Source organism: Cydia amplana, chromosome 14 (genome assembly GCF_948474715.1).
Source record: "Cydia amplana chromosome 14, ilCydAmpl1.1, whole genome shotgun sequence".
In the NCBI taxonomy this organism is placed as follows: Eukaryota; Metazoa; Arthropoda; class Insecta; order Lepidoptera; family Tortricidae; genus Cydia; species Cydia amplana.
This window is the reverse complement of record NC_086082.1, coordinates 12,709,104-12,737,094: the sequence shown is the minus strand read 5'-3', so window position 1 is coordinate 12,737,094 and position 27,991 is coordinate 12,709,104. Positions and strand designations below refer to the sequence as shown.

The following is a 27,991-nucleotide window of genomic DNA, read 5'->3' as shown; positions in this document are numbered from 1 at the left end:
AACAGTTTGACAAAATGATATAAGACCGTAAAACTTGTGGCTCGAACAGTTCGAAACATGACGTTTGTATCACGTTTGATAATTTTGACATTGACAGTTGTTGATAACGTTCCTTGAAGAAGATACACAGAAATTCATTTATTGTTATAATTGTTATAAATAATTATGCTAACAATATAATGCAAATTATTTAGTTATAAGCAAACACCATGGCGTTCTTAGAGGTATGATTTTCTGTAAACTTCTAGCTTTAATGGCTGTAGTTTGTATTAAAACATGAAAGTTTTGTTAACATAGGTACCTGGCCAAATCAGCCAAACGATTACGCCCGCTTTTGCTAATTAACGGTTAAAATTTATAATAATTCAGTTACAAAGCAAGATTATCCGTCCTGATATGATCCAAACTGATTTATACTTACTAATACATTTATTTAACTGATTTATTTTATTGTATTTTTTCAGTGGCGTCGTTTTACATTTTTTGATGTACACAGAAAAATTGACAATGGAAAAGTGGCAGAAAATTTACAAGTAAGTTAATGACGTCTGATTTTTTTACAATGAGGCTAAACTGTCCTCCCTCTTAACTTAATGAGTCATTTGATGTTCTAACTACATTCCATATCTTTTTGTCATATATTTATGTATGTCGTATATTTTTTATCTTTGTAGCACGCAAAGGTCTGTCAGTGACACTTTTGTCTGTCTTAGCTATGTTTGGTAAAAATTGGCTGTTCGAAGATTCTCCCCTCTTTTGATGACATTAGCATCGTTTACAACTAATGAAAATTACATGAATTTAAATTAGAAGGTGGCATCTTTAATAAATTTATAGACATACCCACTTAACCTCTGAAATAAGTGTAATAATAAAATAATACAATTGGTTTTAATTATTTAATATCCAGAAAAAATCTTGCTTCTCCAGCAATGTAATAGTTGTTAATGATTTGTAGGATACAACAATAACAGCAACCACAAGTGGCAACTCTCATGTGGTGCTGTGTGACAGCACTGGCTGGACCCACCTGGTGTCCCGCTCCTGGAATATCACTTTCTTCAAAGCATATGAACTCAGGGTCACACTCGCCCAGCAGTTACCTCATGACCCATTGTTGGTCACTATTGGGGTGAGTATTCTTGTGTTATGATTTACTCTATCAAAACTCATCTATTGCGACAGATATGACTGTTACGTGGCGCAAGCGCAAGCAGGCGTCCGTTCCGTACGCGGCAACTACTATGGCCTTAGTTTGACACCAAATTGGTGTGGGGCTGCATGTACTTGTAGCATCGCAACGAAATCGCGGAGTGAGCCACACCTTACATTACTTCTTGCTGGAACCAAGAAGGCTAGGAGGTAGTGGGAGAGGGGGGAGGGGGGGGTTTATTAGGAAACTTGGTAGATTGTTTACTTGTACAATCAATCTCAGTTACAATCTCTATATTTGGAGATTATTACTTAAGTTGTAGGAGAACATATCAGTTTCAGATATTTGTTATGGTGAAGTAATCATTGCAATAAAGACTCAACCAAATGCATGGGTATCATATATCTATATTCCAGGCGGAGGTATACGCCATCCTAGAATGTGCGTCAATCAATCTGCAAAGCAACTACGGTAATCACACAATCTATATCCATTCGGATAGCCAGGCGGCACTCTTAGCCCTAACCTCTGATGTCACCACATCGAGGCTGGTTGAGAACTGCAGGCAACTATTGAACAACCTTGGAGCCAGGAACAAAGTTGTTCTACGTTGGGTCCCAGGGCATGCGGGTATCGTAGGAAATGAAAAGGCCGACGAGCTCGCGCGAGCAGGGGCTAAAGGGATAAACTACAGTCCTGAGCCGTTTTGTGGTATCCCCAAAAGCCTAACGCGGCTCACCCTAAAGACCTACTGTCAATACACAACAATTCAACTCTGGAGGGAAACAACAGGTTTGAACCATTCCAAAGCGCTTATCAAGGCCTTCAGCAAAAAGGCGTCCTCGAACGCCTTAGCGCTGTCTAGGAACCAACTGCGCAACTTGGTAAGGGTGCTTACTGGGCACTGTTGCCTAAATAAGCACATGCACACCATGGGGAAACGTGACATGGGGCGGTGCAGACTCTGTATGGAGGCAGAGGAGACGCCCTTGCACATCCTCACAGAGTGCCCTTGCCTAATGCGTACTCGTGACTTAATCCTGGGCGGGCACATATTGCGCCCGGAGGAGGTAAAGTCTCTCGAGTTCAAAAAGATCCTGCAGCTATTTGAAGTTGCATGTTTGGATCGAGAGTTGTAGTAGGTGGCGATCACAATAGATCAGCGATGGTCGCAGTGATACATAGGCTTTGGAGCCTTATATAGCCCCTAACAAGAAGAAGAAGAAGAAGATGGGTATCATCCTGAATTGCAAAATATTTGGAGTGTCGTCCTGGACACAGGAGTACCAAATTAACACGCTCTTTGTTAAATAATGCCTAAACCAAAACTTTTATAGACGGGTAAAATTGTTCAATAAAATTTTGGTGGTTTTTGAATGAATTAATGAATGAATGAGACCTGTTGGACCATGCCAATTCTAATTGAGAAAGACTAAATAGAATTAATCTTAACTATCATTATAGAAAACTAGTCTAACACAACGCGATTCGATAGTACAAATTTGTAAGTTTTGGTGCGGCCGAAACATAATTTTAACATAAACCGTTTTGGCCAGACACTACTTAATATTTTACTAATGGACATATTGAATAATTGTACAGGAAGATGAAGCGGGCGCGCCGCTGGTGAAAGTATGGGACTGGTCACGCCGCGATCGACACGACAACCCGACATGCGTGCGAGTGTCGCGCGCCGTGCCCTCGCACATGCGCGCCACGCCCGCCACCGCGCTCGCCGTTCACGACAACAAGGTGAGTAGCGTGGGACTGGCGTGGTGACACAGCAACTCGTGTTCATGTACAGTCAGCTTCAGAAAAGAGGTACCACCCCAGCATAGAAGTTTGTATGCAAGGGTTGGTACCTTTTCTCTGCAGCTGACTGTACAGGAGGATGAAGCGGGCACGCTGTTGGTTAAGTCTGTCACCATAAGCGTACAAGGTGTTTGGGTTGTTCAGTAGAGTTGGCTTCCGTCTGGTAGTTTCTACCCGAAAGTGTTCATTCTTGCATTGTTTTTCCCGTGAATATGGCTGTCTGCCTTTACATTAGTATTTTAATGTTAGACGCACGTGTTCAAGACAAGGCTATTTGATTATATCTAAGTATATGTACTTTTTTTACATAAAATATTGTTTTGTCTGCAGAACCTGCTTGCTGTGGGTTTCCAAGATGGTTCAGTAACGTTATACCGAGGGGACATAGCCCGTCAGCGCTCCGGAAAGATGAAGACTCTCATGGACTCTGGAACCAGCCCTATCACCGGCCTCGCCTTCAGGTAAGCTTTCATAGCCTTCGAAGCATCAAGATGGAACGATGGAACATGTTTTGATCCTTTTTGTACAAGCTTGTAAATACTTCGTCTCAAAGACTAGTAGATGATTGTTGAAAGAAAAGTACAGTCGGCAATAACAGCTTGTTTTTTTTTATAAAAACTTATTTCAACTGAAAATGTAATTGCAATGCAATAATGACCTTTTTTGTGTTCTTTTTTAGTCAGAATCTGCTAATATTACTCTGTTGTATGTATAGATGGTCAAGCAAATCTTGTCAGTAGAAAAAGGCGCGAAATTCAAATTTTCTATGCCTACTTTTCAAATTTGCCGCCTTTTTTTACTGACAACATCTGCTTGACCAAGTATATATCATTTTCCAGTGGCGCAGACAAACTGTTTGTGGTGTCTCGTGCCAGTGTGTTGGTGTACTGGCTGGGCACAGAGCGCTGCGTGACATTAGACAGCAAGGGAGCGTTGGCAGGCTGCTCGGTACACGACAGGCACCGTCTCACCGTGGCCACGGACGACGTGAGTATATACTGCATTTAAATAACACACCACCTATGTTATAAGTGTTATAACACCATTTTTGTAGTGGCTACTTGATACTATTTCAAATAAAATCCAGGGGTAAGATTTTTTAGTTAGGTGGGCGGTCTGCTCGTGGTCGGTGAACGTTTATCCCGTAAATACCACTTCGCCTGGCAGACATGGCAGTTAATGTTTGTTAAATAGTATGAAAATATTGAAAATTGTTTATATTTATAGCATGCGACGACAACCGCTTGCTTTCCCCTCAACGGTGCACCCCCCACATAGCCATTAAACTTTACTAATCGAGCTATCTTGTTTCTCTGTAACAAATTGTTTTTATAGTCTGTCAAGCCGGAATTATGTCAGTAGCAGTGTAAATCAAACTAAAGTATAGTATCCCTAGGAAACGAACAAAAAGCAGCAATGTACATCGAACAGCGATGAAATGTAAACAAAGCAGTTCCACAGATAGATATATGGGTGAATCAACTTTTAGAACACTGATTTCGTGTCCCTAGACTTCCTAGCAAAAACAATCGATTTTTCAAAAACCATGTTGATTTTCTTACTTTTTTGTTTACGCGGGCATTATTAGATAAGTAAATATTTAATTAACACAATAAATTAACAACTTGATGAGATAAAAGTTACATTTTGTACGGTAACGCAGTAGAAAATGGCAAAAATGTTGTGTGATTGACCTGATTTTTGTATGGGAGATAACTTTCTGATCAAGTTGTTAATTTTAATGTGTTCTTAAATACTTATGGATCTAATAACGCCTGTGTAAACAAAAAAGTAAAAATATCGACATGGTTTTTGAAAAAACAATTTTTCTTTGGTAGGGAGTCTAGGGACACGAAAAGTGTTCTAAAAGTTGATTCACCAATAAATGACGCGCGATTTTAAAACAATTCAAACGTAGTGTTGCTATCCCGCGATTTTTCAAATTTGCCGCCTTTTTCCACTAACAATTAAGATTTTCCACTAACAAATAAGAAGGAACTCACCATTAGTTCGCGCCTTACAGTACCTAAACGCACTTCTCAAGTCAACACCTGACTGCGATGTTTTTGCCAGTAGTTGGAAGATGGTATGTGACGAATGTAAGAGGTTATGTGAGGCGATGGATGATCGTCCGTCTTCAGTTAGTCTTTAAGATTATTGTTATTGTATAACACAACTTTATGTTAACGTTTTAGAATAAGTAATAATCATATTGTATACATTCCACAGTGCCTTAGTGTCTCACTGTAATACTGTGTAATATGTTTGAATAAAAAAAAAAAAAAAAAAAATTTGCTTGACCGTATAGTTTAATATTCCAGGCAATATTCTGCTACACGAGCGAAGGGCGTGGTCCATGCTACGCCATAGAAGGCGAGAAGGTCCGTCTGGACTGGTTCCACAGCTACCTTGTCATCACGACCATCGCGGCCAAGCACGGCGCCGCACCGGCACACCGGCTCACTATACTGGATATACAGAACAAGTTTATTGTGTTCGAGAAGACTTTCGAAGGTTGGTATAGTATTTAGGTTTATAAGATATTCTTTTGACGACCGGTCTGGCCTAGTGGGTAGTGACCCTGCCTGCTAAGCCGATGGTCCTGGGTTCGAATCCCGGTATGGGCATTTATTTGTGTGATAAACACTAATATTTGTTCCGGAGTCATGGATGTTTTCTATGTATATAAGTATGTATTTATCTATATAAGTATGTATATCGTCGCCTAGTACCCATAGTACAAGCTTTGCTTAGTTTGGGGCTAGGTTGATCTGTGTAAGATGTCCCCCAATTTTTTTTTTTATTTTTTTTTTTAATAATTTAAATTTAAATATGGCGGGATGACCTGGACAACTTCCTGAACAATTGGCCGGAGGAAACACCAAATCGGGAGCCGTGAAAATCAAGGGGAGAGGCCTTTGCCCAGCAGTGGGACACTCATATAGGCTAATAAAAAAAAAATATTTTTAAAGATAAGCAGAATAGTAATAATCCTTTAGGGATTCCACAGCTATCGACTTGGCCAGCACGCACGAAATATACCTAACATTAATATACTGTTAACCCACTCAAAATAAACGTTTATCTAACATATCTAAATAAACGTTAATCGGGCAAATATAAAACAAATACCATGATTAGGGTTCCGTACCCAAAGGGTAAACACGGGACCCTATTACTATGACTCCACTGTCTGTCTGTCACCAGACAGTATCTCATGAACTGATGTGTTTCTGTTGCCGCTATAACAACAAATATTAAGTGGGGCTCCCATACAACAAACGTGTTTTTTTTGCCATTTTTGCGTAATGGTACGAAACCCTTCGTGCGCGAGTCAGACTCGCAATTGGCCGGTTTGTTTTTGAACGACACTTGAGCCAATGAGGCTTTTGAGAACTGTGTAGAAAACAGCCTCATTTTATTTTTATTGTCATTACTATGTTGTAAAATTGTGTCGGTGTATTAAGCCCCGTCTCCATATCGCGCGGCAAGCTATCGAACATTGGCTCGCGCGGCAGCCGCGCGTAATGGATACCGGGCTTTAAAGTAACAAAATGTTTTACATATATTTCTCATCATCATCATCATCCTGGCGTCACTCCCAGCTGTGCCCCCGCGCGGGGCGCGAGGACCCGGGGTCCGCCTAAATTTCTGTTTACAGAAACATATAACTTTTACATATATTTCTGTTTACAGAAATCGAAGCCGTCCTAACAGAATGGGGTTCATTCTACATCCTTACGAAAAACAAGGAGATGATATACCTGGCAGAGAAAGACCTGCACTCGAAACTGTGGCTGCTGTTCAAAAAGAACCTCTATGACGTGGCGATAAGGATAGCGAGCGGCCAGCAATACGATGCGGTGGGGCTGACGGAGATATACAAGCAGTATGGGGACCATTTGTATGGAAAGGTGAGCGGTCTGATATTGTGCTGTAGTCTTTGAATGAGGATGTTTGAATTCGAAACATATACACATTCCAGTCGTCTAGTATCTTATACCTAGAAATTAGTATTTTATACAATCGTGATATAATGGAGAGCTTTTTACTCATCCCGTCACGAGGGGAGCAAGACGGGTATGACGGACTAAAGGGCAAGGACCTCATCATCTTCCTCGCGTTGACCCGGCATTTTGCCACGGCTCATGGGAGCCTGGGGTCCGCTTGGCAACTAATCCCAGTAATTGGCGTGGGCACTAGTTTTTACGAAAGCGACTGCCATCTGACCTTCCAACCCAGAGGGTAAACTAGGCCCGTATTGGGATTAGTCCGGTTTCCTCACCATGTTTTCCTTCACCGAAAAGCGACTGGTAAATATCAAATGATATTTCGTACATAAGTACCGAAAAACTCATTGGTACGAGCCGGGGTTCGAACCCGTGATCTCCGGATTGCAAGTCGCACGCTCTTACCGCTAGGCCACCAGCGCTTTTTTTTTTTTGGGCAAGGACCTACTACCGTCTAAACCCAACGAGTGCCACCTCCGCCTATAACGGAGCGACGCGGGATCGCGGTGTGCATTCAACTGCGACGCTCCAGCGGGCAGCCCGCAACCGGGCTGCAGGCTCTGTGGGGCATTAAGTAATTTAGTGCCCCCCGTTCAATGGTACTACCATAGCGAGTGATTCCCCAATCCCCACAAGGCTCTACTAGGGCGGAGGTAGCAAATGCGTATAACGTCTGCGGCAACCTCCTGGCCTACGTCGACGGAGCGGGTGCGCTTCCGGATCGTTTTCTCGCTCTCGTTCCGAAGCCTCTTTCTGCGAAATTATGTCTTCGCTCGCTGTCAAGCATCGCCCATACAACGCTTGGCAGCGAGAGGTCGGCTCCCACATCTTGGCATAATACGGCTCAGCTGAGTTCCCAGGCGGGGCATTCTTCAAGCGTGTGGCGCACTGAATCTACTTGTGCGCCGCACTCGTAACACGAACTCATGAGGCCCTGGTACTTGCTCCGCGCTTTCGATTGGTCAATTTCATTATAGTTGACTAAACTGTATCGAAATGAATATTATAGTTGCCTAAACAGTATCGAAATGAATATTATAGTTGAGTTGGGGACACCATAGTGAAAAAAGTATGCGATTTCACTTTGGTATACGAAGTCTTAATTCAAGCATTGCAGTCGACGAGTAGAAAAAATTACATTATACTTCTTATTAGCTATAAGTTATGTAACACATACCCATATCTACAAATTATCTGTATGGTCAGCAGCCTATTAAGGTACCTATATATAATTTTTGCACCATAGCTATAGCGTCGTAGTATGTTGATAAAGCGATCGAAAGGTGTATCAATGTGCAAGGTGAAACTTTGTGCAATTGATAACAAATTAATAGCATAGAGAAAGAAATACATAGAGTGCTTACTCCATACATCAGTTTTAGTACCAAAACGACTATTATTTTCGGAGTCGACGTCTAAGTAGCATCGAGTAGCGGAATTATCTGTAGGGTCTTGACAATAGATGTTGCGACGACTGAAAAGTCTAATGCTCAACAATTTTCAGCTATTATTATAACCCGACTAACCGGAACTCTATTTTCAACTCCTTCTGCTTTTAATATTAGTTGTAAATTGTTGTTCAATACAATTTTCGTGAGTCGCGACACTAGATGATAATTCTAGTATCAAGTAGCGGTACTGATAATTCCGCTACTCGATGCTAGATGTCGACTGCGAAAATAATAGTCGTTATGGTATCAAAACTGATGTATGGAGTGAGCAATCAATTCTTACTACATTTCTCTATTTTAATATAGTGACCTCTTCCGCAGGGTGATCTAAAAGGTGCTATCGAACAATATATCAAGACGATAGGCTGGCTAGAAACCTCATACGTCATCCGGAAGTACTTGGAATCCCGTCACTTGGAACCTCTAGTGTTATACTTAGAAGAGTTGCATAAGAAAGGTAAGGAATTTGAACCAATTTCAAATTTATTTTCTCTATTTTTAATATTCTTAGTTATTAAGTACGCGCTGTGTACAAAAAATACCTACCCGTGATATTTTAGAATAAAGAATAAAAAAAACAATTATTGACACACACAAAAAAAAGAGAGATTACAGAATATGTAGGTATATTATATAACATTAACAATTGACATGCGCGACAAAAGGAACGGGCTCAGCATATGCTGCATATTTTGTCTACCCCCCTGACCCCCATTTTCATCGTTTGTGGTATTTTTCCGTCTCTCACGTCCGCATAAAGTGTCACATCATTTCTGGGTGCATCCTTTCGTAAAAACTACTGTTAAGTGTCAATTTCTGGAACTCGGTCCCGAGCGGACACCAAGATCCTGTGCAAAAACCAGGAAAACTAGAAAGGGGACAATGGTTTTTAGGATTCCGTACCCAAAGGGTAAAAACGGAACCCTATTACTAAGACTCCACTGTCTGTCTGTCACCGGGCTGTATCTCATGAACCGTGATAGCTAGACAGTTGAAATTTTCACAGATGATGTATTTCTGTTGCCGTTTCTGTGTCTTTTTGTGATGGGGAAAAAATGTTAAACTCGCGACAGGTCACGTGTCCGTAAGATTCGTAAGACGTAAGACGGACATGTGACCTGATCGAAAAACTGTTACAATGTCATTGAGTTTTCACTTCTGCCGGCACTCCCGGAGTGCAACCCGTTGTTTTTTTTTAACACATCACAATTCCCGTCGTTTCTGAACCGATTTCGAGAATTCTCTTTATATTTGAAAGGTGGTGCTACGGAAGACCATACGACTCTGTTGCTGACTTGTTACGTCAAATTGGACCAGCATGATCAGCAGGGGAAGTTGAAGGAGTTCATCAATTCCAAGGACAAGATTATTGAGTTCGATGTCGATGTGGCTATTAAGGTATGTAGACTTTAGTTATAACGATGAAATTTGTTAGTTACTCACGATCTTGTATTTTTGTGATGGTACTCTTTTGGATACATCTACGTATCTACAATGCAAGCGTGTATTAAACAAGATTACCGCGTTTTTGTATAAAATTCTTCAGTTTACCATGATGTTCTTAAAATACCTAGGATCGGAACGGATTGACTCGCTGGATGTTTTGGACTCGCTTTTTTCACGACAAATGGAATATTCATCCAAGAAATATCGATTCATTTTAAATAGGGTATTTTCCTACTAGTAAAATCAGTTTCTTTTTTAGAACTGTCAAAACGATTTGCTAATATGGAATTTATATGAAACATTACATCGTGACGTCACGGTCAACTCGCCTACTTTTTAATCGCCGATTTATTAAATAGAACTTGTGTTTAAAAATAACTGCTATCTATGTTTTACAATTAATTATCTGGTGCTTTATCTCATGCATGATGTGAGATAATTTATTTTAAATGCAGGACCAAATTGTCAGGTTTAGACACAAGAATCTGTTTTTGTTAGAAAAATTTAGCCTTATAGGTAGTAAAAGTTACTAAAACATGTTGACCTAGAAAATAAACACTTAGCCTTGTGAGGTTAAATTATAAGAAAGTTGTCTTACCACAGGTAGTCCGCCAAGTCAGCATCGAGGACGCCCTCACCCTCGCGGCCAACCACAAGCGCCACGACTGGTACCTCAAACTCATGATAGAAGACAAGAAAGCATACAGCGAGGCACTGCACTACCTCTCAGACTTGGAGTTTGACGACGCCGACGCGTATATGAAGAAATACGGCTTGAAGCTGATACAGCATCTGCCTGAAGAAAGCACCGAGTTTCTTATCAGTAAGTACTTATAATTTCGAGACTACGCGACTTGTACCATAAACTCACTAAAAGAGGGTATCAATAATGCCTTAAGTTTGTACATACCTCAAACTCATGTTTGAGGACAGGAAAACATACAGCGAAGCATTGCAGTTACCTTTCATCTGACTTAGAATTTGACGACGCGGAGGCTTATATCGCCGCTGTACTTACTCAACCTCATATCTGCAACACTCATTTGATGACAAAAACACCCGTATTCCGAATGAAAGAAAAGCGACATTTCATCAAATGATTGTTGCAGATATGAGGTTGAGTAAGTATAGCGACGATATGAAGAAATACGGCTTAAAGTTGATACAGCATCTGCCGGAGGAAAGCACCGAGTTTCTTTTCTTACTAGTAAGTATTTATTTCCAGAAATGTACACTCAACTGGTACCGTAATCTCATTAAAAATTTAATACTGGTGTCAGGATAACAATTTAACCTTTTGAACGCCAATGACCGATATATCCGCACCGTAGGTTCAACGCCAAAACCGATTAATCGGTCACAGACCACAGAGCAACATAGACCTACGTGCATATGCATAAAGTTCAATTTCTGCAGTTTTGACACTTCGGTGACGTGGCGTCAGCGTGACAGCTTTTGTGTTTGACACGGCGTCGAAAAGGTTAAAGAAGCATGAGAGCATGACACCAGTAAATAGACAGGTAATGATGCTATTAGTCCTTTATTTTATAATATACACCAAATGAATATATGGAAGAATATTGTTCGTTATATATTGAGTAAGTGCTTACATACCTACTCTATGCATAACCAGATTTGAGCACTAATCAGGGTGTCTAAACATTTTTGCCGCAATTATATTTGGCCCTATATTACAAACAGTCTTATTCTTCTCGTGTTATTTTATAAAATGTTTGTGAAAAATTGAGATCAAAACATGTTATTCAATTAAAATCGAATGATTTCTAACAGGTAAATAAATAAGATACTTACTACACAAGTAAATATTTACTACAGAATTTATTTTTCAATGTCACAGCTTCAATTGGTTATACTATTTAAATATTGATCAAGAAACTGAGATTTCACATAAAGCGTATCGTAGCTTAAATTAGCTTATTATTATTTAATTATACCTGCCAAAAAAATACTTTACGTTATACCTTGATTAACACAATTGTATCTTAATTATAAATGCGGTATTTTAACGTGGATAATACATTTTTGCACATAGTTAAGACCTTCATTCGAATTGTACCGAACTATTTTTATAGGTTACTCTGGTTACTAATTGAGAAAATAAAAGCCTTAAATATATACACAAAATTAAATCCACTTCTACCTACTTCACACTCAGTAAAAAATCATAACCTTTTATGGGTCAGATAGACGGTGAGAGAACTCTGTCAGAGGTACAACCAAATCAGCCGATCGAACAACCAGAGGGCCTACCGCGAACCACGTTCGACGTGTTGCCTCCCTGTCACACTTACGGGCGAATTTACAAGAGCGACAGAGAGGCAATACGTCGAACGTGGTTTGCGGTAGGCCCTCTGCAATGTAACGAAACTCGAATGCGTTTCGCACCGTCTACATGAGCCTGAATTAAATACAATCTACGGTACAAAAAAACACTGGGCAGTACTCAAGTAGGTCCTCAATGGCACAAGCTGTGTTGCACAACATTCCGCCATGACGTCTTGCTGGCCCCGCCCCGTAGCGCTGTCTCGGCCAGCCAGTACAATCAGCAAAAAATCATTACCTAGATTTAAAATTAAATTATTTTCAAAAATAGATCACTGTGGGGGTGGGCAATACGCGAGTAACTCGTCCACTGAACAAGCTTTGTTGCAACATTCCTCGACAATGCCATCTCTCTTGCCGCGGCCGAGCCGGAGCGCCCTTTCCGGCACCAGCCAATAAGGCGCGTAATACGGCAGGATGGCGTTATAGCGAGACCGTTTCGATGACGCCATGTATCCTTGCTGCTTTTCCCTGGAAATTGAAATTGAAATAAATTGTTGTGCTATTGGGGTCTGTTTTTATACAGCTGAGAATATAACTACAGAGACTACATAACATTACGTTTGAAGAGATTAAGGGCCAGTTGCACGTCACAGCAGAGAACTACGAAACTACCTACTTTACACATAGGATAGTATATAATGCAAGAGAGGTATAGACAGAGCCAATTACAGTCGACATCATAAATATGTATAGAATTCATTATTTATGAACTCGGCTGTACGGTCACGCTCCGTGATTCTTGAACCATTTAGGTTCCTAGCTATATTGATTAATCAATACTTACGCTATGGAATGTCCAATTTAGCTAGAACCCTAAATGGCTCAACAATACGGAGCGTGACTGTACATGAATCACGTGAAAGAAAAGTACGGGCCATGGTATATCAAAAAGCCAAAGAGCCGGTGCCAGTTGGAGAAAGCTGAAAGTTACTCCACCGACAGGAACGTGACTTTTAAATTGATGAATAATTTAAGAAGTTTAGCTTTAATTAGTAAATACGCGTACTAATTACTGACGCGAAAATTTCGTTATAATTGTGACTTTTTGTTCATGCACTATGGAACTAATTACAACATTTTCCCCGTAATTAGTACGAGTGTGAACTAGGATATAGATATTTTTCATTAAAAAAATATTGCCTTTCCGCCCTGCACAGCGCAGCGAGCGTGATCGCCAGGTTCCGACCGCACAACTTCTGACCCTCCTCCTGCATCGAATGGCCCACCACGCTTAAAATCACCAGCAGCAGAACAGCCTGCATTATGAACTTAATAGTTACAGTCTAATGCCACCCGAGGCTCCCGCCGGGGGTTATATAGGGATAACTTATAAATATTCATATCGATGACGTGTGAGATGTCACGCATGATTTGCTTCGGAAATTTCTAAGAATTGTTTGTACAAACTATAAATAGGTTTATTATGGCTGGGTTTTAGAGACGTCAAAGCAATTTGGAGTTAATCGACTACATGTGTGTTGGTATAATAAAGGGCAGTAACCCTTTTACCCTTGAATCTGTAATAGCGAACTAGACGTTTCCATTAGCTGTGAATATCATTAACCTTTCGTGAAACTATAATCGAATCATCAATATTTGAATTCATAGTCTCGATCGTTAGTGCTACATGTGACCGCTAGAGGTATTAAGTATAGAAGTTTACTTTCAAATCGTTTTCGCCTTCGCTAGTACGCTTATCGTAAATATTAGGGTAGGGTTGTCAGCAGATCTAACAACAACTCTTTCAGCAAGCCTCTTGTCGACAAGGCAACCCTAAGCGGCGGCTACAAGGAACCCGAGCGTGCCAACCCTGACGATTACATACACATATTTCTGTCCTACTCCGACCAGCTCATTCCTAACTCTACGCCTCTCTTTCAGCACTGTGCACGGACTACAAACCCCGCAACAAACCCCTAGTCGACGAGGCAGCCCTAACCGGCGGCTACAAAGAACCCGAGCGCGCCAACCCTGACGACTACATACACATGTTTCTGTCCAACTCGGAGCAGCTCATACACTTCCTCGAGCACATGACGAAGGCGGAGTCTCAGAGCTCTACGCTCGTCTATAATGCGCTTATAGAACATTATATACATGTGTGGTAAGTAGGGAATGCAAGTCGGTTATTTTCGGTTATTTTTTGTATGGAAATAATCGGTTATTAACCGAAATCGCGGTTATTTCCATACAAAAATAACCGATTTGCATTCCCTAGTGGTAAGAGATCTCCTGTTATACCTACCCCTTTTTTCAGATTAGAAATTTTATAACCTCAAACTTTTTTCCTCCAAAATTAAATCTGAGTAACTATGCACTGAATTATAATGTCGTTAACATATTATTGTACCGCAATATTAGACATCATAGGAACGCTAGCATTACGGAAGAAAAAGTTAACTACCACTACTTTTGAGGTTAGAAAAATTCTAATCCTAAAAAAACGGAGAATAGGTTAGGTTTGTCTGCTTTCGGAAGCCAAAGGTTACAAGAATTTTTATAAGCATTTTCTAAACCATATCGGAAGAAATAAGATATAAATATCTATCTTTACTTTAGTCCTTTGGCTAGCTTAAATTACCATTTTTTTTTAATAATTTAATACAATGTTACTGTGTAGTTAAATAAATTAATATAAATTTGCCATTTACTCCTTAGGGCTAAGTTCCCCGCCGACAAGAAGGCAGAATACGAAGAGAAAATTATGAAGGTGCTACAAGACCCCGTGGCCAACTACGACAAAGACCAGACGTTGGTCATCTGCCAGATGCTGGGCTTCCGATCTGGCATGCTGTATCTGTACGAGGAGAATAAACTGTAAATTGTGTAATTGTATAAATTATGAAGGTGCTACAAGACCCCGTGGCCAACTACGACAAAGACCAGACGTTGGTCATCTGCGAGATGCTGGGCTTCCGATCTGGCATGCTGTATCTGTACGAGGAGAATAAACTGTAAGTTGTGTAATTGTATAAATTATGAAGGTGCTACAAGACCCCGTGGCCAACTACGACAAAGACCAGACGTTGGTCATCTGCCAGATGCTGGGCTTCCGATCTGGCATGCTGTATCTGTACGAGGAGAATAAACTGTAAGTTGTGTAATTGTATAAATTATGAAGGTGCTACAAGACCCCGTGGCCAACTACGACAAAGACCAGACGTTGGTCATCTGCCAGATGCTGGGCTTCCGATCTGGCATGCTGTATCTGTACGAGGAGAATAAACTGTAAGTTGTGTAATTGTATAAATTATGAAGGTGCTACAAGACCCCGTGGCCAACTACGACAAAGACCAGACGTTGGTCATCTGCCAGATGCTGGGCTTCCGATCTGGCATGCTGTATCTGTACGAGGAGAATAAACTGTAAGTTGTGTAATTGTATAAATTATGAAGGTGCTACAAGACCCCGTGGCCAACTACGACAAAGACCAGACGTTGGTCATCTGCCAGATGCTGGGCTTCCGATCTGGCATGCTGTATCTGTACGAGGAGAATAACCTGTAAGTTGTGTAATTGTATAAATTATGAAGGTGCTACAAGACCCCGTGGCCAACTACGACAAAGACCAGACGTTGGTCATCTGCCAGATGCTGGGCTTCCGATCTGGCATGCTGTATCTGTACGAGGAGAATAACCTGTAAGTTGTGTAATTGTATAAATTATGAAGGTGCTACAAGACCCCGTGGCCAACTACGACAAAGACCAGACGTTGGTCATCTGCCAGATGCTGGGCTTCCGATCTGGCATGCTGTATCTGTACGAGGAGAATAACCTGTAAGTTGTGTAATTGTATAAATTATGAAGGTGCTACAAGACCCCGTGGCCAACTACGACAAAGACCAGACGTTGGTCATCTGCCAGATGCTGGGCTTCCGATCTGGCATGCTGTATCTGTACGAGGAGAATAAACTGTAAGTTGTGTAATTGTATAAATTATGAAGGTGCTACAAGACCCCGTGGCCAACTACGACAAAGACCAGACGTTGGTCATCTGCCAGATGCTGGGCTTCCGATCTGGCATGCTGTATCTGTACGAGGAGAATAACCTGTAAGTTGTGTAATTGTATAAATTATGAAGGTGCTACAAGACCCCGTGGCCAACTACGACAAAGACCAGACGTTGGTCATCTGCCAGATGCTGGGCTTCCGATCTGGCATGCTGTATCTGTACGAGGAGAATAACCTGTAAGTTGTGTAATTGTATAAATTATGAAGGTGCTACAAGACCCCGTGGCCAACTACGACAAAGACCAGACGTTGGTCATCTGCCAGATGCTGGGCTTCCGATCTGGCATGCTGTATCTGTACGAGGAGAATAAACTGTAAGTTGTGTAATTGTATAAATTATGAAGGTGTTACAAGACCCCATGGCCAACTACGACAAAGACCAGACGTTGGTCATCTGCCAGATGCTGGGCTTCCGATCTGGCATGCTGTATCTGTACGAGGAGAATAAACTGTAAGTTGTGTAATTGTATAAATTATGAAGGTGCTACAAGACCCCGTGGCCAACTACGACAAAGACCAGACGTTGGTCATCTGCTAGATGCTGGGCTTCCGATCTGGCATGCTGTATCTGTACGAGGAGAATAAACTGTAAGTTGTGTAATTGTATAAATTATGAAGGTGCTACAAGACCCCGTGGCCAACTACGACAAAGACCAGACGTTGGTCATCTGCCAGATGCTGGGCTTCCGATCTGGCATGCTGTATCTGTACGAGGAGAATAAACTGTAAGTTGTGTAATTGTATAAATTATGAAGGTGCTACAAGACCCCGTGGCCAACTACGACAAAGACCAGACGTTGGTCATCTGCCAGATGCTGGGCTTCCGATCTGGCATGCTGTATCTGTACGAGGAGAATAAACTGTAAGTTGTGTAATTGTATAAATTATGAAGGTGCTACAAGACCCCGTGGCCAACTACGACAAAGACCAGACGTTGGTCATCTGCCAGATGCTGGGCTTCCGATCTGGCATGCTGTATCTGTACGAGGAGAATAAGCTGTGAGTTGTTGAAATGATTCTAAAACATTAACCCTACGGCGGTTTCTTTCGAGGTAGTGAGAGGCGCGCTCAACGTCACCCCGCGCGCCGCGGCGGTTTACTATGAAACTTTCCATACAATCAAATGTGCAACTGACCCTAGTCAGCTCGAGGTGGGTTCATTTGATACGTCAAAATTAGCTATTTAGCTTAATAGCGTTCCACAGCAAAAGTAAGCCTAGTTAGTTCCAGATTCAGATTCAAGGTTGTCCTAAGGACATGTTTTACGCCCCGCCGCTGCAATGCGCAGACTTGGTCGTTTGTCAGATGTTGGGTCGCAAGTACAATTATTGGAGCCTATATGTATAAACATAATTATAATAACCAAGATTATTCTGGCAGCTTCCTCGCACAAAGAGTAAGTATTGCTATACAGCGAGGAAATGCTGCCAGCATCTATTGAACCATGCCGCAGGGGAATCGTTTTTAGTTATTTATTTTAGGATTCGTTATATTTATTTTTTAAGTTTTATAGGTTAGTTATTTAATTATATTTTATTTATAGGTATGTATGTTAAGTTTGTATGCAATGAAGAATTATTAATAACTGGATCCATAAATATGAATTAACCTCCTACACAGACAAGATATCCTCCAGACTGAGCATAGTAGCGCTACCCCTTCTGCCACAAATATACGGTAGTTTTACTCCATTTTCGAGTCAAAGTGTCTTTGTGTGACGTCCGTGTCTTTGAACGGACCAATCACGGCACCGGACTCGCTCACCTCGTCCCCCGCACCCCAGTATTTTTGGCAGCATCGGTTTCATGAAATAATTGCTCTAAACCATAGAGAAAAAAATACATAGAGTGCTCACTCCATACATCAGTTTTAGTACCAAAAAGACTATTAGCATCTAGCATCGAGTAGCGGAACTATCAGTACTGCTACTTGACAATAGATGTCGCCACCGACCGGAAAGTCTTATGCTGTTGAGATAAGACTTTCCGGTCGGTGCTACATCTATTGTCAAGTAGCAGTACTGATAGTTCCGCCACTCGATGCTAGATGTAGACATTGAAATTAATAGTCTGAACTGATGTATGGAGTGAGCACTCTATGTATTTTTTTCTCTATGTCTAAACTCAGTCTAGAGGATTCCTAGTCTATGACCTCCTAAGACCGTTCGTGATGTTGTATGCATCCCACAGATGGCGCGCACAAGTGGCGCTGCACATGCGCGCAGGCATGCCGGAGCGCGCGCTGGACGTGTGTCGCCGCCGCGGTGGCGCCGCGCCGCGACTGTGGCTGGAGGTTCTGTGGTGGCCCGTGCGAGCCGCGCCCAAGCCCGCCCCCACACCAATACTGCCCGAGCTACTACATGTCATTGGTATACTTGGTCAAGCAAATCTTGTCAGTAAAATGATAAGTTTTTGGCAAAAAAAATCATTTTTGGTACAAGCTTTTATCGCTGACTGAACTTTTCTTACAACAGACAACTAATACTCATGGAGACAATTCTAAAACCCCTAACACAATTAGGTTGCGTTGTTTCATCACAGAGTTTCCTATGGCCACCTTCCAGCTCCATCATCAGATCAGCTCTATGTCATAATAATATTGCATTGTCATCCGATTTATACATGCATGCAAAATTTCAGCTCAATCGGAAACCGGGAAGTGGTTCAAATTTAACTTGCAAGATTTGATTACAGACCGACAGACAACGGGACAGATGAAACTAAATAAAAGCTTGTAAAAGGGCGGCAAATTTGAAAAATGTAGGGGCGAAGGGATATCGTCCCATACAAAATTTGAATTTCGCGCCTTTTTTACTGACAAGATTTGCTTGACCAGCTATAAATATTATTTCTAACTAAAGAATTGGTGAGCTGTAATTCAAAGGTTGCTCCGTTAAAACAGCAAATACCGCGGGTAGATCTTTTTGCTGTTGCTAGTACGAAATTCGAACCATACACAAAAACTTTTGTGTTATTCCCTTGGACAAGTCGTTCCGTCGTGGTCAACAAGGACAGACTTCTTATTTTATCTCATTTCTTTGTACGAATATAATATTAAACTAACGGCCACGCGACCTCATCATCATCATCCTCGCGTTTGTCCCGGCATTTTGCCACGGCTCATGGGAGCCTGGGGTCCGCTTGGCAACTAATCCCAGGAATTGGCGTAGGCACTAGTTCTTACGAAAGCGACTGCCATCTGACCTTCCAACCCAGAGGGTAAACTAGGCCTTATTGGGATTAGTCCGGTTTCCTCACGATGTTTTCCTTCACCGAAAAGCGACTGGTAAATATCAAATGATATTTCGTACATAAGTTCCGAAAAACTCATTGGTACGAGCCGGGGTTTGAACCCGCGACCTCCGGATTGCAAGTCGCACGCTCTTACCGCTAGGCCACCAGCGCTTCAACGGCCACGCGACCTACGCGGCCTATTAGGATCCCTAAAAATATGTATGTTTTTGTTTCAGCCACGGAGAAACTTTTATCTCCGATTCTAGTCATCGATTGTCTAGCAAACGTGCCTTCATACACTCTTGGAGATGTCCGCAAGTAAGTATGATTAATAAAGACTGATGAAGATTATAGTAACTGTATAGAATGCTATTGTTAAGGTAAACGTACTGGTGCTCGACGCGGTACCAGTACATGTCATCTTGAAACTTAAGTCATTGTCAATAGAGGTGACAGCAGGGTGCCATCTATTGGGTATTAGCATCTCGAGCACTATAGTTCGTTTTTTTTAGCATTAGAAAAAAGGTAAACAATATCTAATACGATCATTTATATTCTTCTGCTTTCATAAGTATAAATTACTGATTTTTAAAAAGCATTTTTCAATTAAAAGACATGTCAAGATCTCTTACCTTGTTTTTAATGCTAAAAAAACGAACTATAGTACGTTTACCTTAAAAAAATTTTAAATATCAAGTGGCAGGCTGTGATGTGTGTTCTTTTTTCTGTAATTTGATATTTTATTTTAATTTTAACAAGTAACTTTGATAAGTAAAAGCTTGCTTTCATTGCGCCATTTTCAAAAGTCGTCACATTACATATGAAAGCAAAGTCAACATACCGTTTTATATTAAATCCAGGTACCTGACAGACGTGCTGAAATCCGAAGACGACGTAATAACCCGCGAGCAAGAGCTCGCTGCCAAGTACAAGGGGGAGAGCGAGCGAATGAAGGCCCAGATCCACACACTGCAACACGAGCCAGTTCCCTTCCAGAGCTCCAAGTGTGCTGCTTGCAACCGTCCGTTAGAACTACCTAGCGTTCACTTCCTGTGTCAGCATTCCTTCCACCAACAGTGAGTAGTGACATACCAACTAACAACTAGCAGCCAACAAGGGATGAAGGCCCAGATCCATATAAAATGAACCACTTACCAAGTTACCACCACTTACTTACTTCGGACTAGATGGGTAGTTTTCCCCCACTAGAGGGGGCCCCTTGAATAGATTTGCGCCCAGCAAAGGAACATATGTATATATTACGATGTACTCGTAATATATATGTACAATTAACGACTATTCGCATTAGACTTTGAAGATTGTATTACTGTTAGAACATCCAAACTGACCAAGCCAACTCGTAAAGAAGATGCCACCTATAAGTCGATTTGGACTTGTGTTTACCTCAGTCAGACTGTCTAGCATGAGTTTCGTTCTCGCGCGCGAGTCCATACTTGAAGTCGCGCCAGATGTATGGAGTCGCGCGCGAGAACGCAACTCATGCTAGACCGCCTGTTGTACTAAAGCGCGTATTTGTCCCCAGCTGTTTCCAAAGCTACTCCGAGTCGGAGCGCGACTGCCCCGCCTGCGACAAGCGCACGCGCCGCGAGCCGCCGCCTCCAGCTGCTGAAAGTTTACACGCCAGGCTGCACCAGGAACATGACCCGTAAGTGTATACACACAGAGCACATATTTCCAAAGCTACTCCGTGGAAGCGTGCCTGCCCCGCCTGCGACAAGCGCACGCGCCGCGACCCGCCGCCTCCAGCCGCTGAAAGTTTACACGCCAGGCTTCACCAGGAACATGACCCGTAAGTGTATACACACAGAGCACATATTTCCAAAGCTACTCCGTGGGAGCGTGCCTGCCCCGCCTGCGACAAGCGCACGCGCCGCGAGCCGCCGCCGCCCGCCGCCGAGAGCCTGCACGCCAGGCTGCACCAGGAACATGACCCGTAAGTGTATACACACAGAGCACATATTTCCAAAGCTACTCCATGGAAGCGCGCCTGCCCCGACTGCGTTAAACTCACGCGCCGCGAGCCACCCGCCGCCGAGACGTCAGGCTGCACCAGGAATATGACTCGTAAGGACTCATTTAGACGGCGCGCGAACTCATATACGATTTTAGTTACGTTGCGGACCATTGAAGTTACATCAATTCAGCCGACCGATGAAATGACGCAATGTAATGAAACTCGCATGCGAGTTCTCGCACCGTCTAAATGAGCCAATAGTGTACCTTATCGTATCTTAATACTAGGGCTTTTGCGGATACACTTCGGCCCATAAGGATATTTTGTACAATCGCCCTCTCAAGCACTGCCTTGTAGACACAAGGCAGACACTCAAGAGGTTGTTCGACCTTTGAATTCCTTCGGTTCCAGGTAGCCCGCTCCAACGTCCTTCATTCTCCCTCTGGCGAGGGCGTGACATAATATTTCTGACTCTTCACACATTCGACAATCGGTGTCCTATCTTGGCCAAGATGAATTAGGCTTCTATATATTCATTTTTATAACCAGAAATCGGACAAATTTGCGACATTGCTCGCAATAATGTGGACATGACTCCAAAATTGATTAAATAATCAATCACTTAATTAATTTCTTACCTGAGGTTTAATTTTGATTCCTAATCAATAAAAAACAAAGATTTCTTATAATGTAAATTTATTAAAGAATTTAATCAGTATGTTTTCTAAATTTTCTGTAGGTACTCATTTTTTTATATCAATAATATATTTAAGTGCTATTTATTGACGAGGGAACAAAATTAAATCTCAAGTAAAAAATTAATTAAAATAATTAAATGATTAATTATTTCATCAATTTCGGAGTCTTGTCCACATTATTGCGAGCAATGTCGCAAATTTGTCCGATCTCTATTTATAACCCGGGCTTGAAAAGGAGAAGATTCTATATGAAAAAATCAACAGTTTTTAAACGGTTTGCAAAACCAGATCGTCTAGCATGAGTTGCGTTCTGGCGCGCGAGACCATACTTGAAGTCGCGCAAGATATGGAGTGCTAGCAGATCAGTAATATGTATAACTTAATCAAGATTGTCACTGATCACTGCCCTCAAAACAGGTAGAACAATGGCTGCCGATAATTCAAACAACCCATTGTCATATGTTGGCACAGCTGAAATTACCTCGCGCATTCTCCAAGCATTTTGACTCGACTCATACTTGTGTCCAGTATAAGAGACGTACGAGATTCATTGCAGTTACATAATACCGGCCAAGTGTGAGACGGACTCGCGTTCCAAGGGTTCCGTACATTAAGTCCGACTCACGCTTGACTGTACATTTCTAATAGATTTTCATGACATTTAAAAGTAAAGAACTATTTTGTGTATTTTTTTCAAAATTTTAGACCCAGTAGTTTCGGAGATAAAGGGGGGGGAATGGTCGGACAGACAGACAGACAGTGATCTTATAAGGGTTCGGTTTTTTCCTTTCGAGGTACGAAACTCTAATAATGGAAGACTTATATAGTAGATATCTATTTCCATTTCATAATGGTAATGATTAGTTCATGTTCCGGTAGGCCATTCCGTGCGTTTTATTTTTAATAGTAGCACTATATCTACTATTTATTATAGTGGAAACAATATCCCACAGAATGTATTTGCCGCAAATTCATATCATAACTTATTTGTTGTACATTATTAAAACTGCATTTCCTTTTATAAACACAATACGGGATACTCCGATATTAAAAGTGTAATCACATTCAGATTATTTTCCCCAATAATAACATAACATGAAAGAATACCATGTACTCGTATGACACAATATTTTCTTAACGAACCCGACGGCATATTTCATAGTCGTTATTGTCTTATCATAAAGTTCTTTTTCGAATAATCCGTCTGCATAATTCCCATCATAAGTTTGTGTTCGCACCTCGTGGATTATCGTTTGACAATTTTCAGTTGCCTACCTCACATCACACAATAGCGTTGTCTTCGAATTCAAACCTTATTCCCTTGTAACAAGGCCGTGTTTGTATATCAGTTTGTGATCAGATACGAGCTTGTAAATATTATGGTTTGGATAACGTGTATGTAGTATAGTTATAACTTATTATCTCAACAGTAAGCCGTTTGGGCCATTGTAATAATTATCGTCGTCGATATCGGTGGCGGCTTGTATATATTTTTAAATAATTTAGTGTTATTTGTAATGATTTCTCGTATACCGCCGTTTTCGTGGTGCCTGTCTAATGCCGTGGATGAAAACTGGTAGGTTTTCTTTGAAGAATTATTTTTATTTTAAATATTTATTATTGTTTTGGGTAAAGATTTCGGTGCTAGCATATGTTGCCGTAATAATAAATTTTAATGGTTTTAATGAAACAATTTACAAATTTACAATTCAATTTACAATTTACCTACATAGTTTCATGTGCCTATTAAATGTACCATTTCGTTATTTTAGAACAAATTACAAAACGAATAAAAGCTAATTTTAATTCAGAATAGTACCTAATTCATACATGCATTTAAATAAAGACCAAAAGTACCTAATGTTAATGTAAATTATGTACCTAACTACTGCGGTTTTATAATAATTTGTCATAAAATATCAGAAATGTTATTTTATGACAATTTTTTATGAGCTCGCGGTGAATGGTTTCGTATTATTTTTCGCACCATTATTTTACCATTTATAGCGTTAACTATAAAACAATCTATTTTATTGTTATTGTTTTATGTATTATTCAACCGAAAAAGCAATGAAACCAAAAATTATGTCACGACTTTTCGTAAGGGTGGTATTCCATCTGTCCAATATGTTTGTCCAATTTCATGGCGTCTCACTCTCTCTCTCTCAAGCAAAATGTGAGACAAAACACACATTGGACAAAGAAATTGGACAGGTGGAATACTACCCTAATGAATTCTCATGTGTAATAAATTAAATCAAAAGAATCATAGCTGTGTAGGTTATATTGATTTAATTCTGATTAAAATAATAAAAATGTTTTTACTAGTGGCTCTGTGAGCTCTAGATCTCGCGAGCGTAACTTAGAACTGAATAAATGTATGGCTCTGCACTTCAAAAATATCTAAAACTGATTCGATAAAAAAAATATTTAATTATCGAACCTGCTCACAAAAATTCACTAGAATCGGTTGTGAATTGCGACATGTAGAGGAGAACATCCGGACATGCGAAAGCATTTTTGCCCAAGCTGAAACTGAGACCTTCGCTAAAGCTCGGTCAAAAATGTATAATAGAGACAAACCAAAGAAAGTCTGCAGCGCTAGATTAAAAGTAGTTTTTAAAAATCAGTATGCGACAACACCACAGAAAATGGATTAAATAGTCTTGATACTTGTGAAATTTCTACCATATTTACCGTCTATGAAAAAATTAAGCTGTATGCACAGCTTAATTTTTATGGTAAAATAAATTTCATTCCAACAATAGATGTCACTATTAATATGTAGACATATACTAATATTGATAAATAATATTGGGAGAATGTGACATTTGGCTTCATCAAAATTAATAAGCTTTTGTAATATCCGCGACGGCGGTAAATAGGCACAGAGGGCCTACCGCGAACACCGAAGTTCTCAATATGCGAGCATCTTTTTCTTTTACTCCCATTAAGGCGTAATTAGATTGACAGAGAAATTGCCCGCAATTTGCGAACTGAAGTTTTCGGAAAAACGAAATAAACCATTAAAACAATAAACATATATTAAAAATTAATTTTAGCTTTAACTAGTAGGTACCCATGCCGTGAGCATAAGCATGGAGGTTGTGGGTTCGAGCTCAAAACCCGGCTAGTACCAATGAGTTTCTCGAAATGTTAGAGGAAGTTCATAAGTATGCCTGCTTAAGTTTTCTTTCTGTATGCTAGTTAAATATTTCTTAAACTACAACTTGTTGCTACGGAGGAGCGGGGCTTCCTGATACAGGTATAATATACTTAATAGGGAGTCCCAACCTGTTACCTTGTTATGTAACATTTATTAATGTAAATAAAATATTTTCATTTTCATTTTCAAAAAATTTTCATTTTCATGCCTATACCTATTAGGTGTGTTCAATTTGCTGTGAAACCTTAGTCTAAACCAATATTATATTATCTAAGTAGGTACATATGGTGAAGTATTAAGATGTTTCATTCCACTTACCCGTCATCAACTCCAAATTTTGTAAACATTGTCGTTTTTCAGCTTGAATCGCCTCGTGCTGACTTTTTACAAGTGTAAAATTATTCGTCATGCGGAAAAGTAACTCCCGCATGCCGGTTTTGTAAGGTTTCACCATGTTTATTCCGTTCATCACAAAACACAATGAATATTTAAACGATTTTGACAAACAGATACCATAGTGCATGACGTTTACTGACTGCTTAAAAAACATTGCCATATGTAGTTTTTTAATTCGATGTCAAATTATTGCGCTGCAGACTTTCTTTGGTTTGTCTTTAGTTAATTTTCTTTAAGAAATAATAAATCTTATTTTTATGATCACGATTGATACAGTGATGAAATAACCCTACTTTATAATTACAGCTACGCAGTGGTATCAGAGTACTACGGGCGCGGGTTATTCAACAAGCTGACCGTTATAACGGACGCCCAGGAGCCGGCGGCGCCCCGGCCCGGGCCCCCCGCCCCCGCAACCCCCGCCCCCGCCGGCTACGGGCCCGGCGCCGAGGCTAAACTCAGGCTACAGGAGGGACAGAGCAAGCAAGGTTAGCAGAGACCGTAGACTAGGAATCCTCTAGACCAGTGGTTCCTAACCTGGGGGTAATTACCCCCGTGGGGGTAAAACTGATATTTTACGGGTGTAATAAGCTAACCTAATATAAAGCCCCGTCTCCATATCGCGCGGCAAACCATCGAACATTGGCTCTAGACGGAGTTTAGAGCAATTATTTCATGAAACCGATACTGCCAATTATACTGGGGTGCGGGGGACGAGGTGAGCGAGTCCCGTGCCGTGATTGGTCCGTTCGAAGACACTGACGTCACGCAGAGACACTTTGACTCCATAATGGAGTAAAACTACCGTATATTTGTGGCAGAGGGGGTAGCGCTACTATGCTTAGTCTGGAGGATGTCTTGTCTGTGGCAGAGACCTCCGTCGTTCTTAAAAATTAGCAAACTCTTGTTAAAGTTTGTCTCTTTCTGACAAACATAAATGTCAAAATGATTTATTATCGGCATTTCAGATTTGACAGACGTTTATAGAATTTTTACAAGAAACCGATAGGTTCTGTCTTGTTATAATAATGTTTACAAACAGGTAACTAAATCGTAAATTATTATCATTGTAAAACAAAATTAATCATTCTTCCTAAAACAATATCACATTAATACCTATAAACAAACAATGTAAGATTTTAGCATTTAAAGATATTACTTTGCCCTTTGTTTGAATAATACTTCAAAAAGTGTGTTTTACACAACTGAGAAAATATTGCTTTTAGGTATTTATCAAAAAAGAGTGGTCGGGGTCACCTTTATAATCAAAACTCCAAATTCAAAGATTCTTGTTTCATTCAACAACTTTTCAATCGAACCTCAATTTGTCTATTAAAAATATGATTATTGTTATATAAACTATACGCATAACTTTTATTCTGTACTTTTAATTTATTATTATCTTATTTTTATTTTATTATGTCAATTTTCTCAGTATCTGATCATTCGATTAATCTATTAACGTATATCAATATGTCTAAATCAACTATTTTACTTCATATTCTCACTGTTATTTTCCAGTATTCGTATCAAACGCCACCAAGCAAGTGGCACCGAAAGGAACCTCCGTGATCCCAGTACCAGAAGGCCGCATGCGCCTCATAGAACAACAGCAATACAGCTCCAGTCTAGAAGCCAACATTTCCCGACTAGAGCCCAGAGTCCACAACCCCACCAAAACCTCCCCCCTAGCCTCGCCTATGCCTAACAGAAAAATGGGACCGAAAAGCCTAGGACAGTCTCCAAAAATATCATCAGCTATCAGTAATGGAGCAAACAGAAACCCGTTCGAGGAAACGTACGATGACACGAAAAACCCGTTCGCTGATGATGAGAATGACCCCACGAACCCGTTTGGGGAGGATGACGATTATGACAAAAATCTGAACCCGTTCTCGTGAGGTTAGTTGGATTGTGATCTCAGTACTTTTAGGAAACTAGAACTCGCTCTGAGACCTTGGTGAATGGTGTACTAACGAATTTTGCCTTGGTTAAAAGTATTCACCAACGAGCCGAAGGGCCAGTTGCACCAACCACAATTAGCGGACTGATAAGCGTCTATGAAACTTCACATACAATAAAATTTAGCGAACGCTTTAAGTATCAGTAACTGACGGTTTGGTGCGACCGGCCCTAAGATGGTCACGCGTTTGTCATCGTGACAGTAACTTTCTAACGAGTATGTGCAAGATTGATGCATCACACCATGATAAAAATGCTACTACCCTATACACACAGGACTTAAAAGAGTTATATAAACCATTTTGGCGTGCAAAGTGCGTAAAAAGCGAAGAC

At 40.7% G+C, this 27,991-nt stretch overlaps 2 protein-coding genes across 2 annotated transcripts; one reads left to right on the top strand and one right to left on the bottom strand.

The window, feature by feature from the left end:
• The first annotated feature begins 110 nt into the window (after positions 1-110).
• Positions 111-27,701, top strand: LOC134654228 (vacuolar protein sorting-associated protein 11 homolog). Its single transcript, XM_063509698.1, has 19 exons — positions 111-224; positions 465-533; positions 959-1,132; positions 2,756-2,905; positions 3,296-3,426; positions 3,805-3,952; positions 5,287-5,479; positions 6,662-6,879; positions 8,748-8,883; positions 9,685-9,824; positions 10,476-10,695; positions 14,100-14,322; positions 14,877-15,035; positions 18,418-18,596; positions 19,698-19,779; positions 20,322-20,537; positions 21,005-21,127; positions 26,003-26,184; positions 27,218-27,701. The coding sequence occupies exons 1-19, from the start codon at positions 210-212 to the stop codon at positions 27,595-27,597; spliced, it is 3,138 nt and encodes a 1,045-aa protein (XP_063365768.1). The 5' UTR covers positions 111-209; the 3' UTR covers positions 27,598-27,701.
• On the bottom strand, positions 12,488-13,677 carry LOC134654284 (bombyxin A-3 homolog). Its single transcript, XM_063509749.1, has 2 exons — positions 13,359-13,677; positions 12,488-12,686 (listed from the first exon to the last, which is right to left on the bottom strand). Exons 1-2 carry the CDS (start codon positions 13,478-13,480, stop codon positions 12,488-12,490), a joined length of 321 nt encoding a protein of 106 aa, XP_063365819.1. The 5' UTR covers positions 13,481-13,677.
• Positions 27,702-27,991: the final 290 nt, after the last annotated feature.

Coding starts and splice junctions, on each gene's coding strand:
- LOC134654228 (XM_063509698.1), top strand. Junction 534..958: donor AAGTGGCAGAAAATTTACAA/GTAAGTTAATGA, acceptor AATGATTTGTAG/GATACAACAATAACAGCAAC. Junction 3,953..5,286: donor TCACCGTGGCCACGGACGAC/GTGAGTATATAC, acceptor TTAATATTCCAG/GCAATATTCTGCTACACGAG.
- LOC134654284 (XM_063509749.1), bottom strand. CDS start 13,480: ATGCAGGCTGTTCTGCTGCTGGTGATTTTAAGCGTGGTGGGCCATTCG. Junction 12,687..13,358: donor GCGCTGTGCAGGGCGGAAAG/GCAATATTTTTT, acceptor TTCAATTTCCAG/GGAAAAGCAGCAAGGATACA.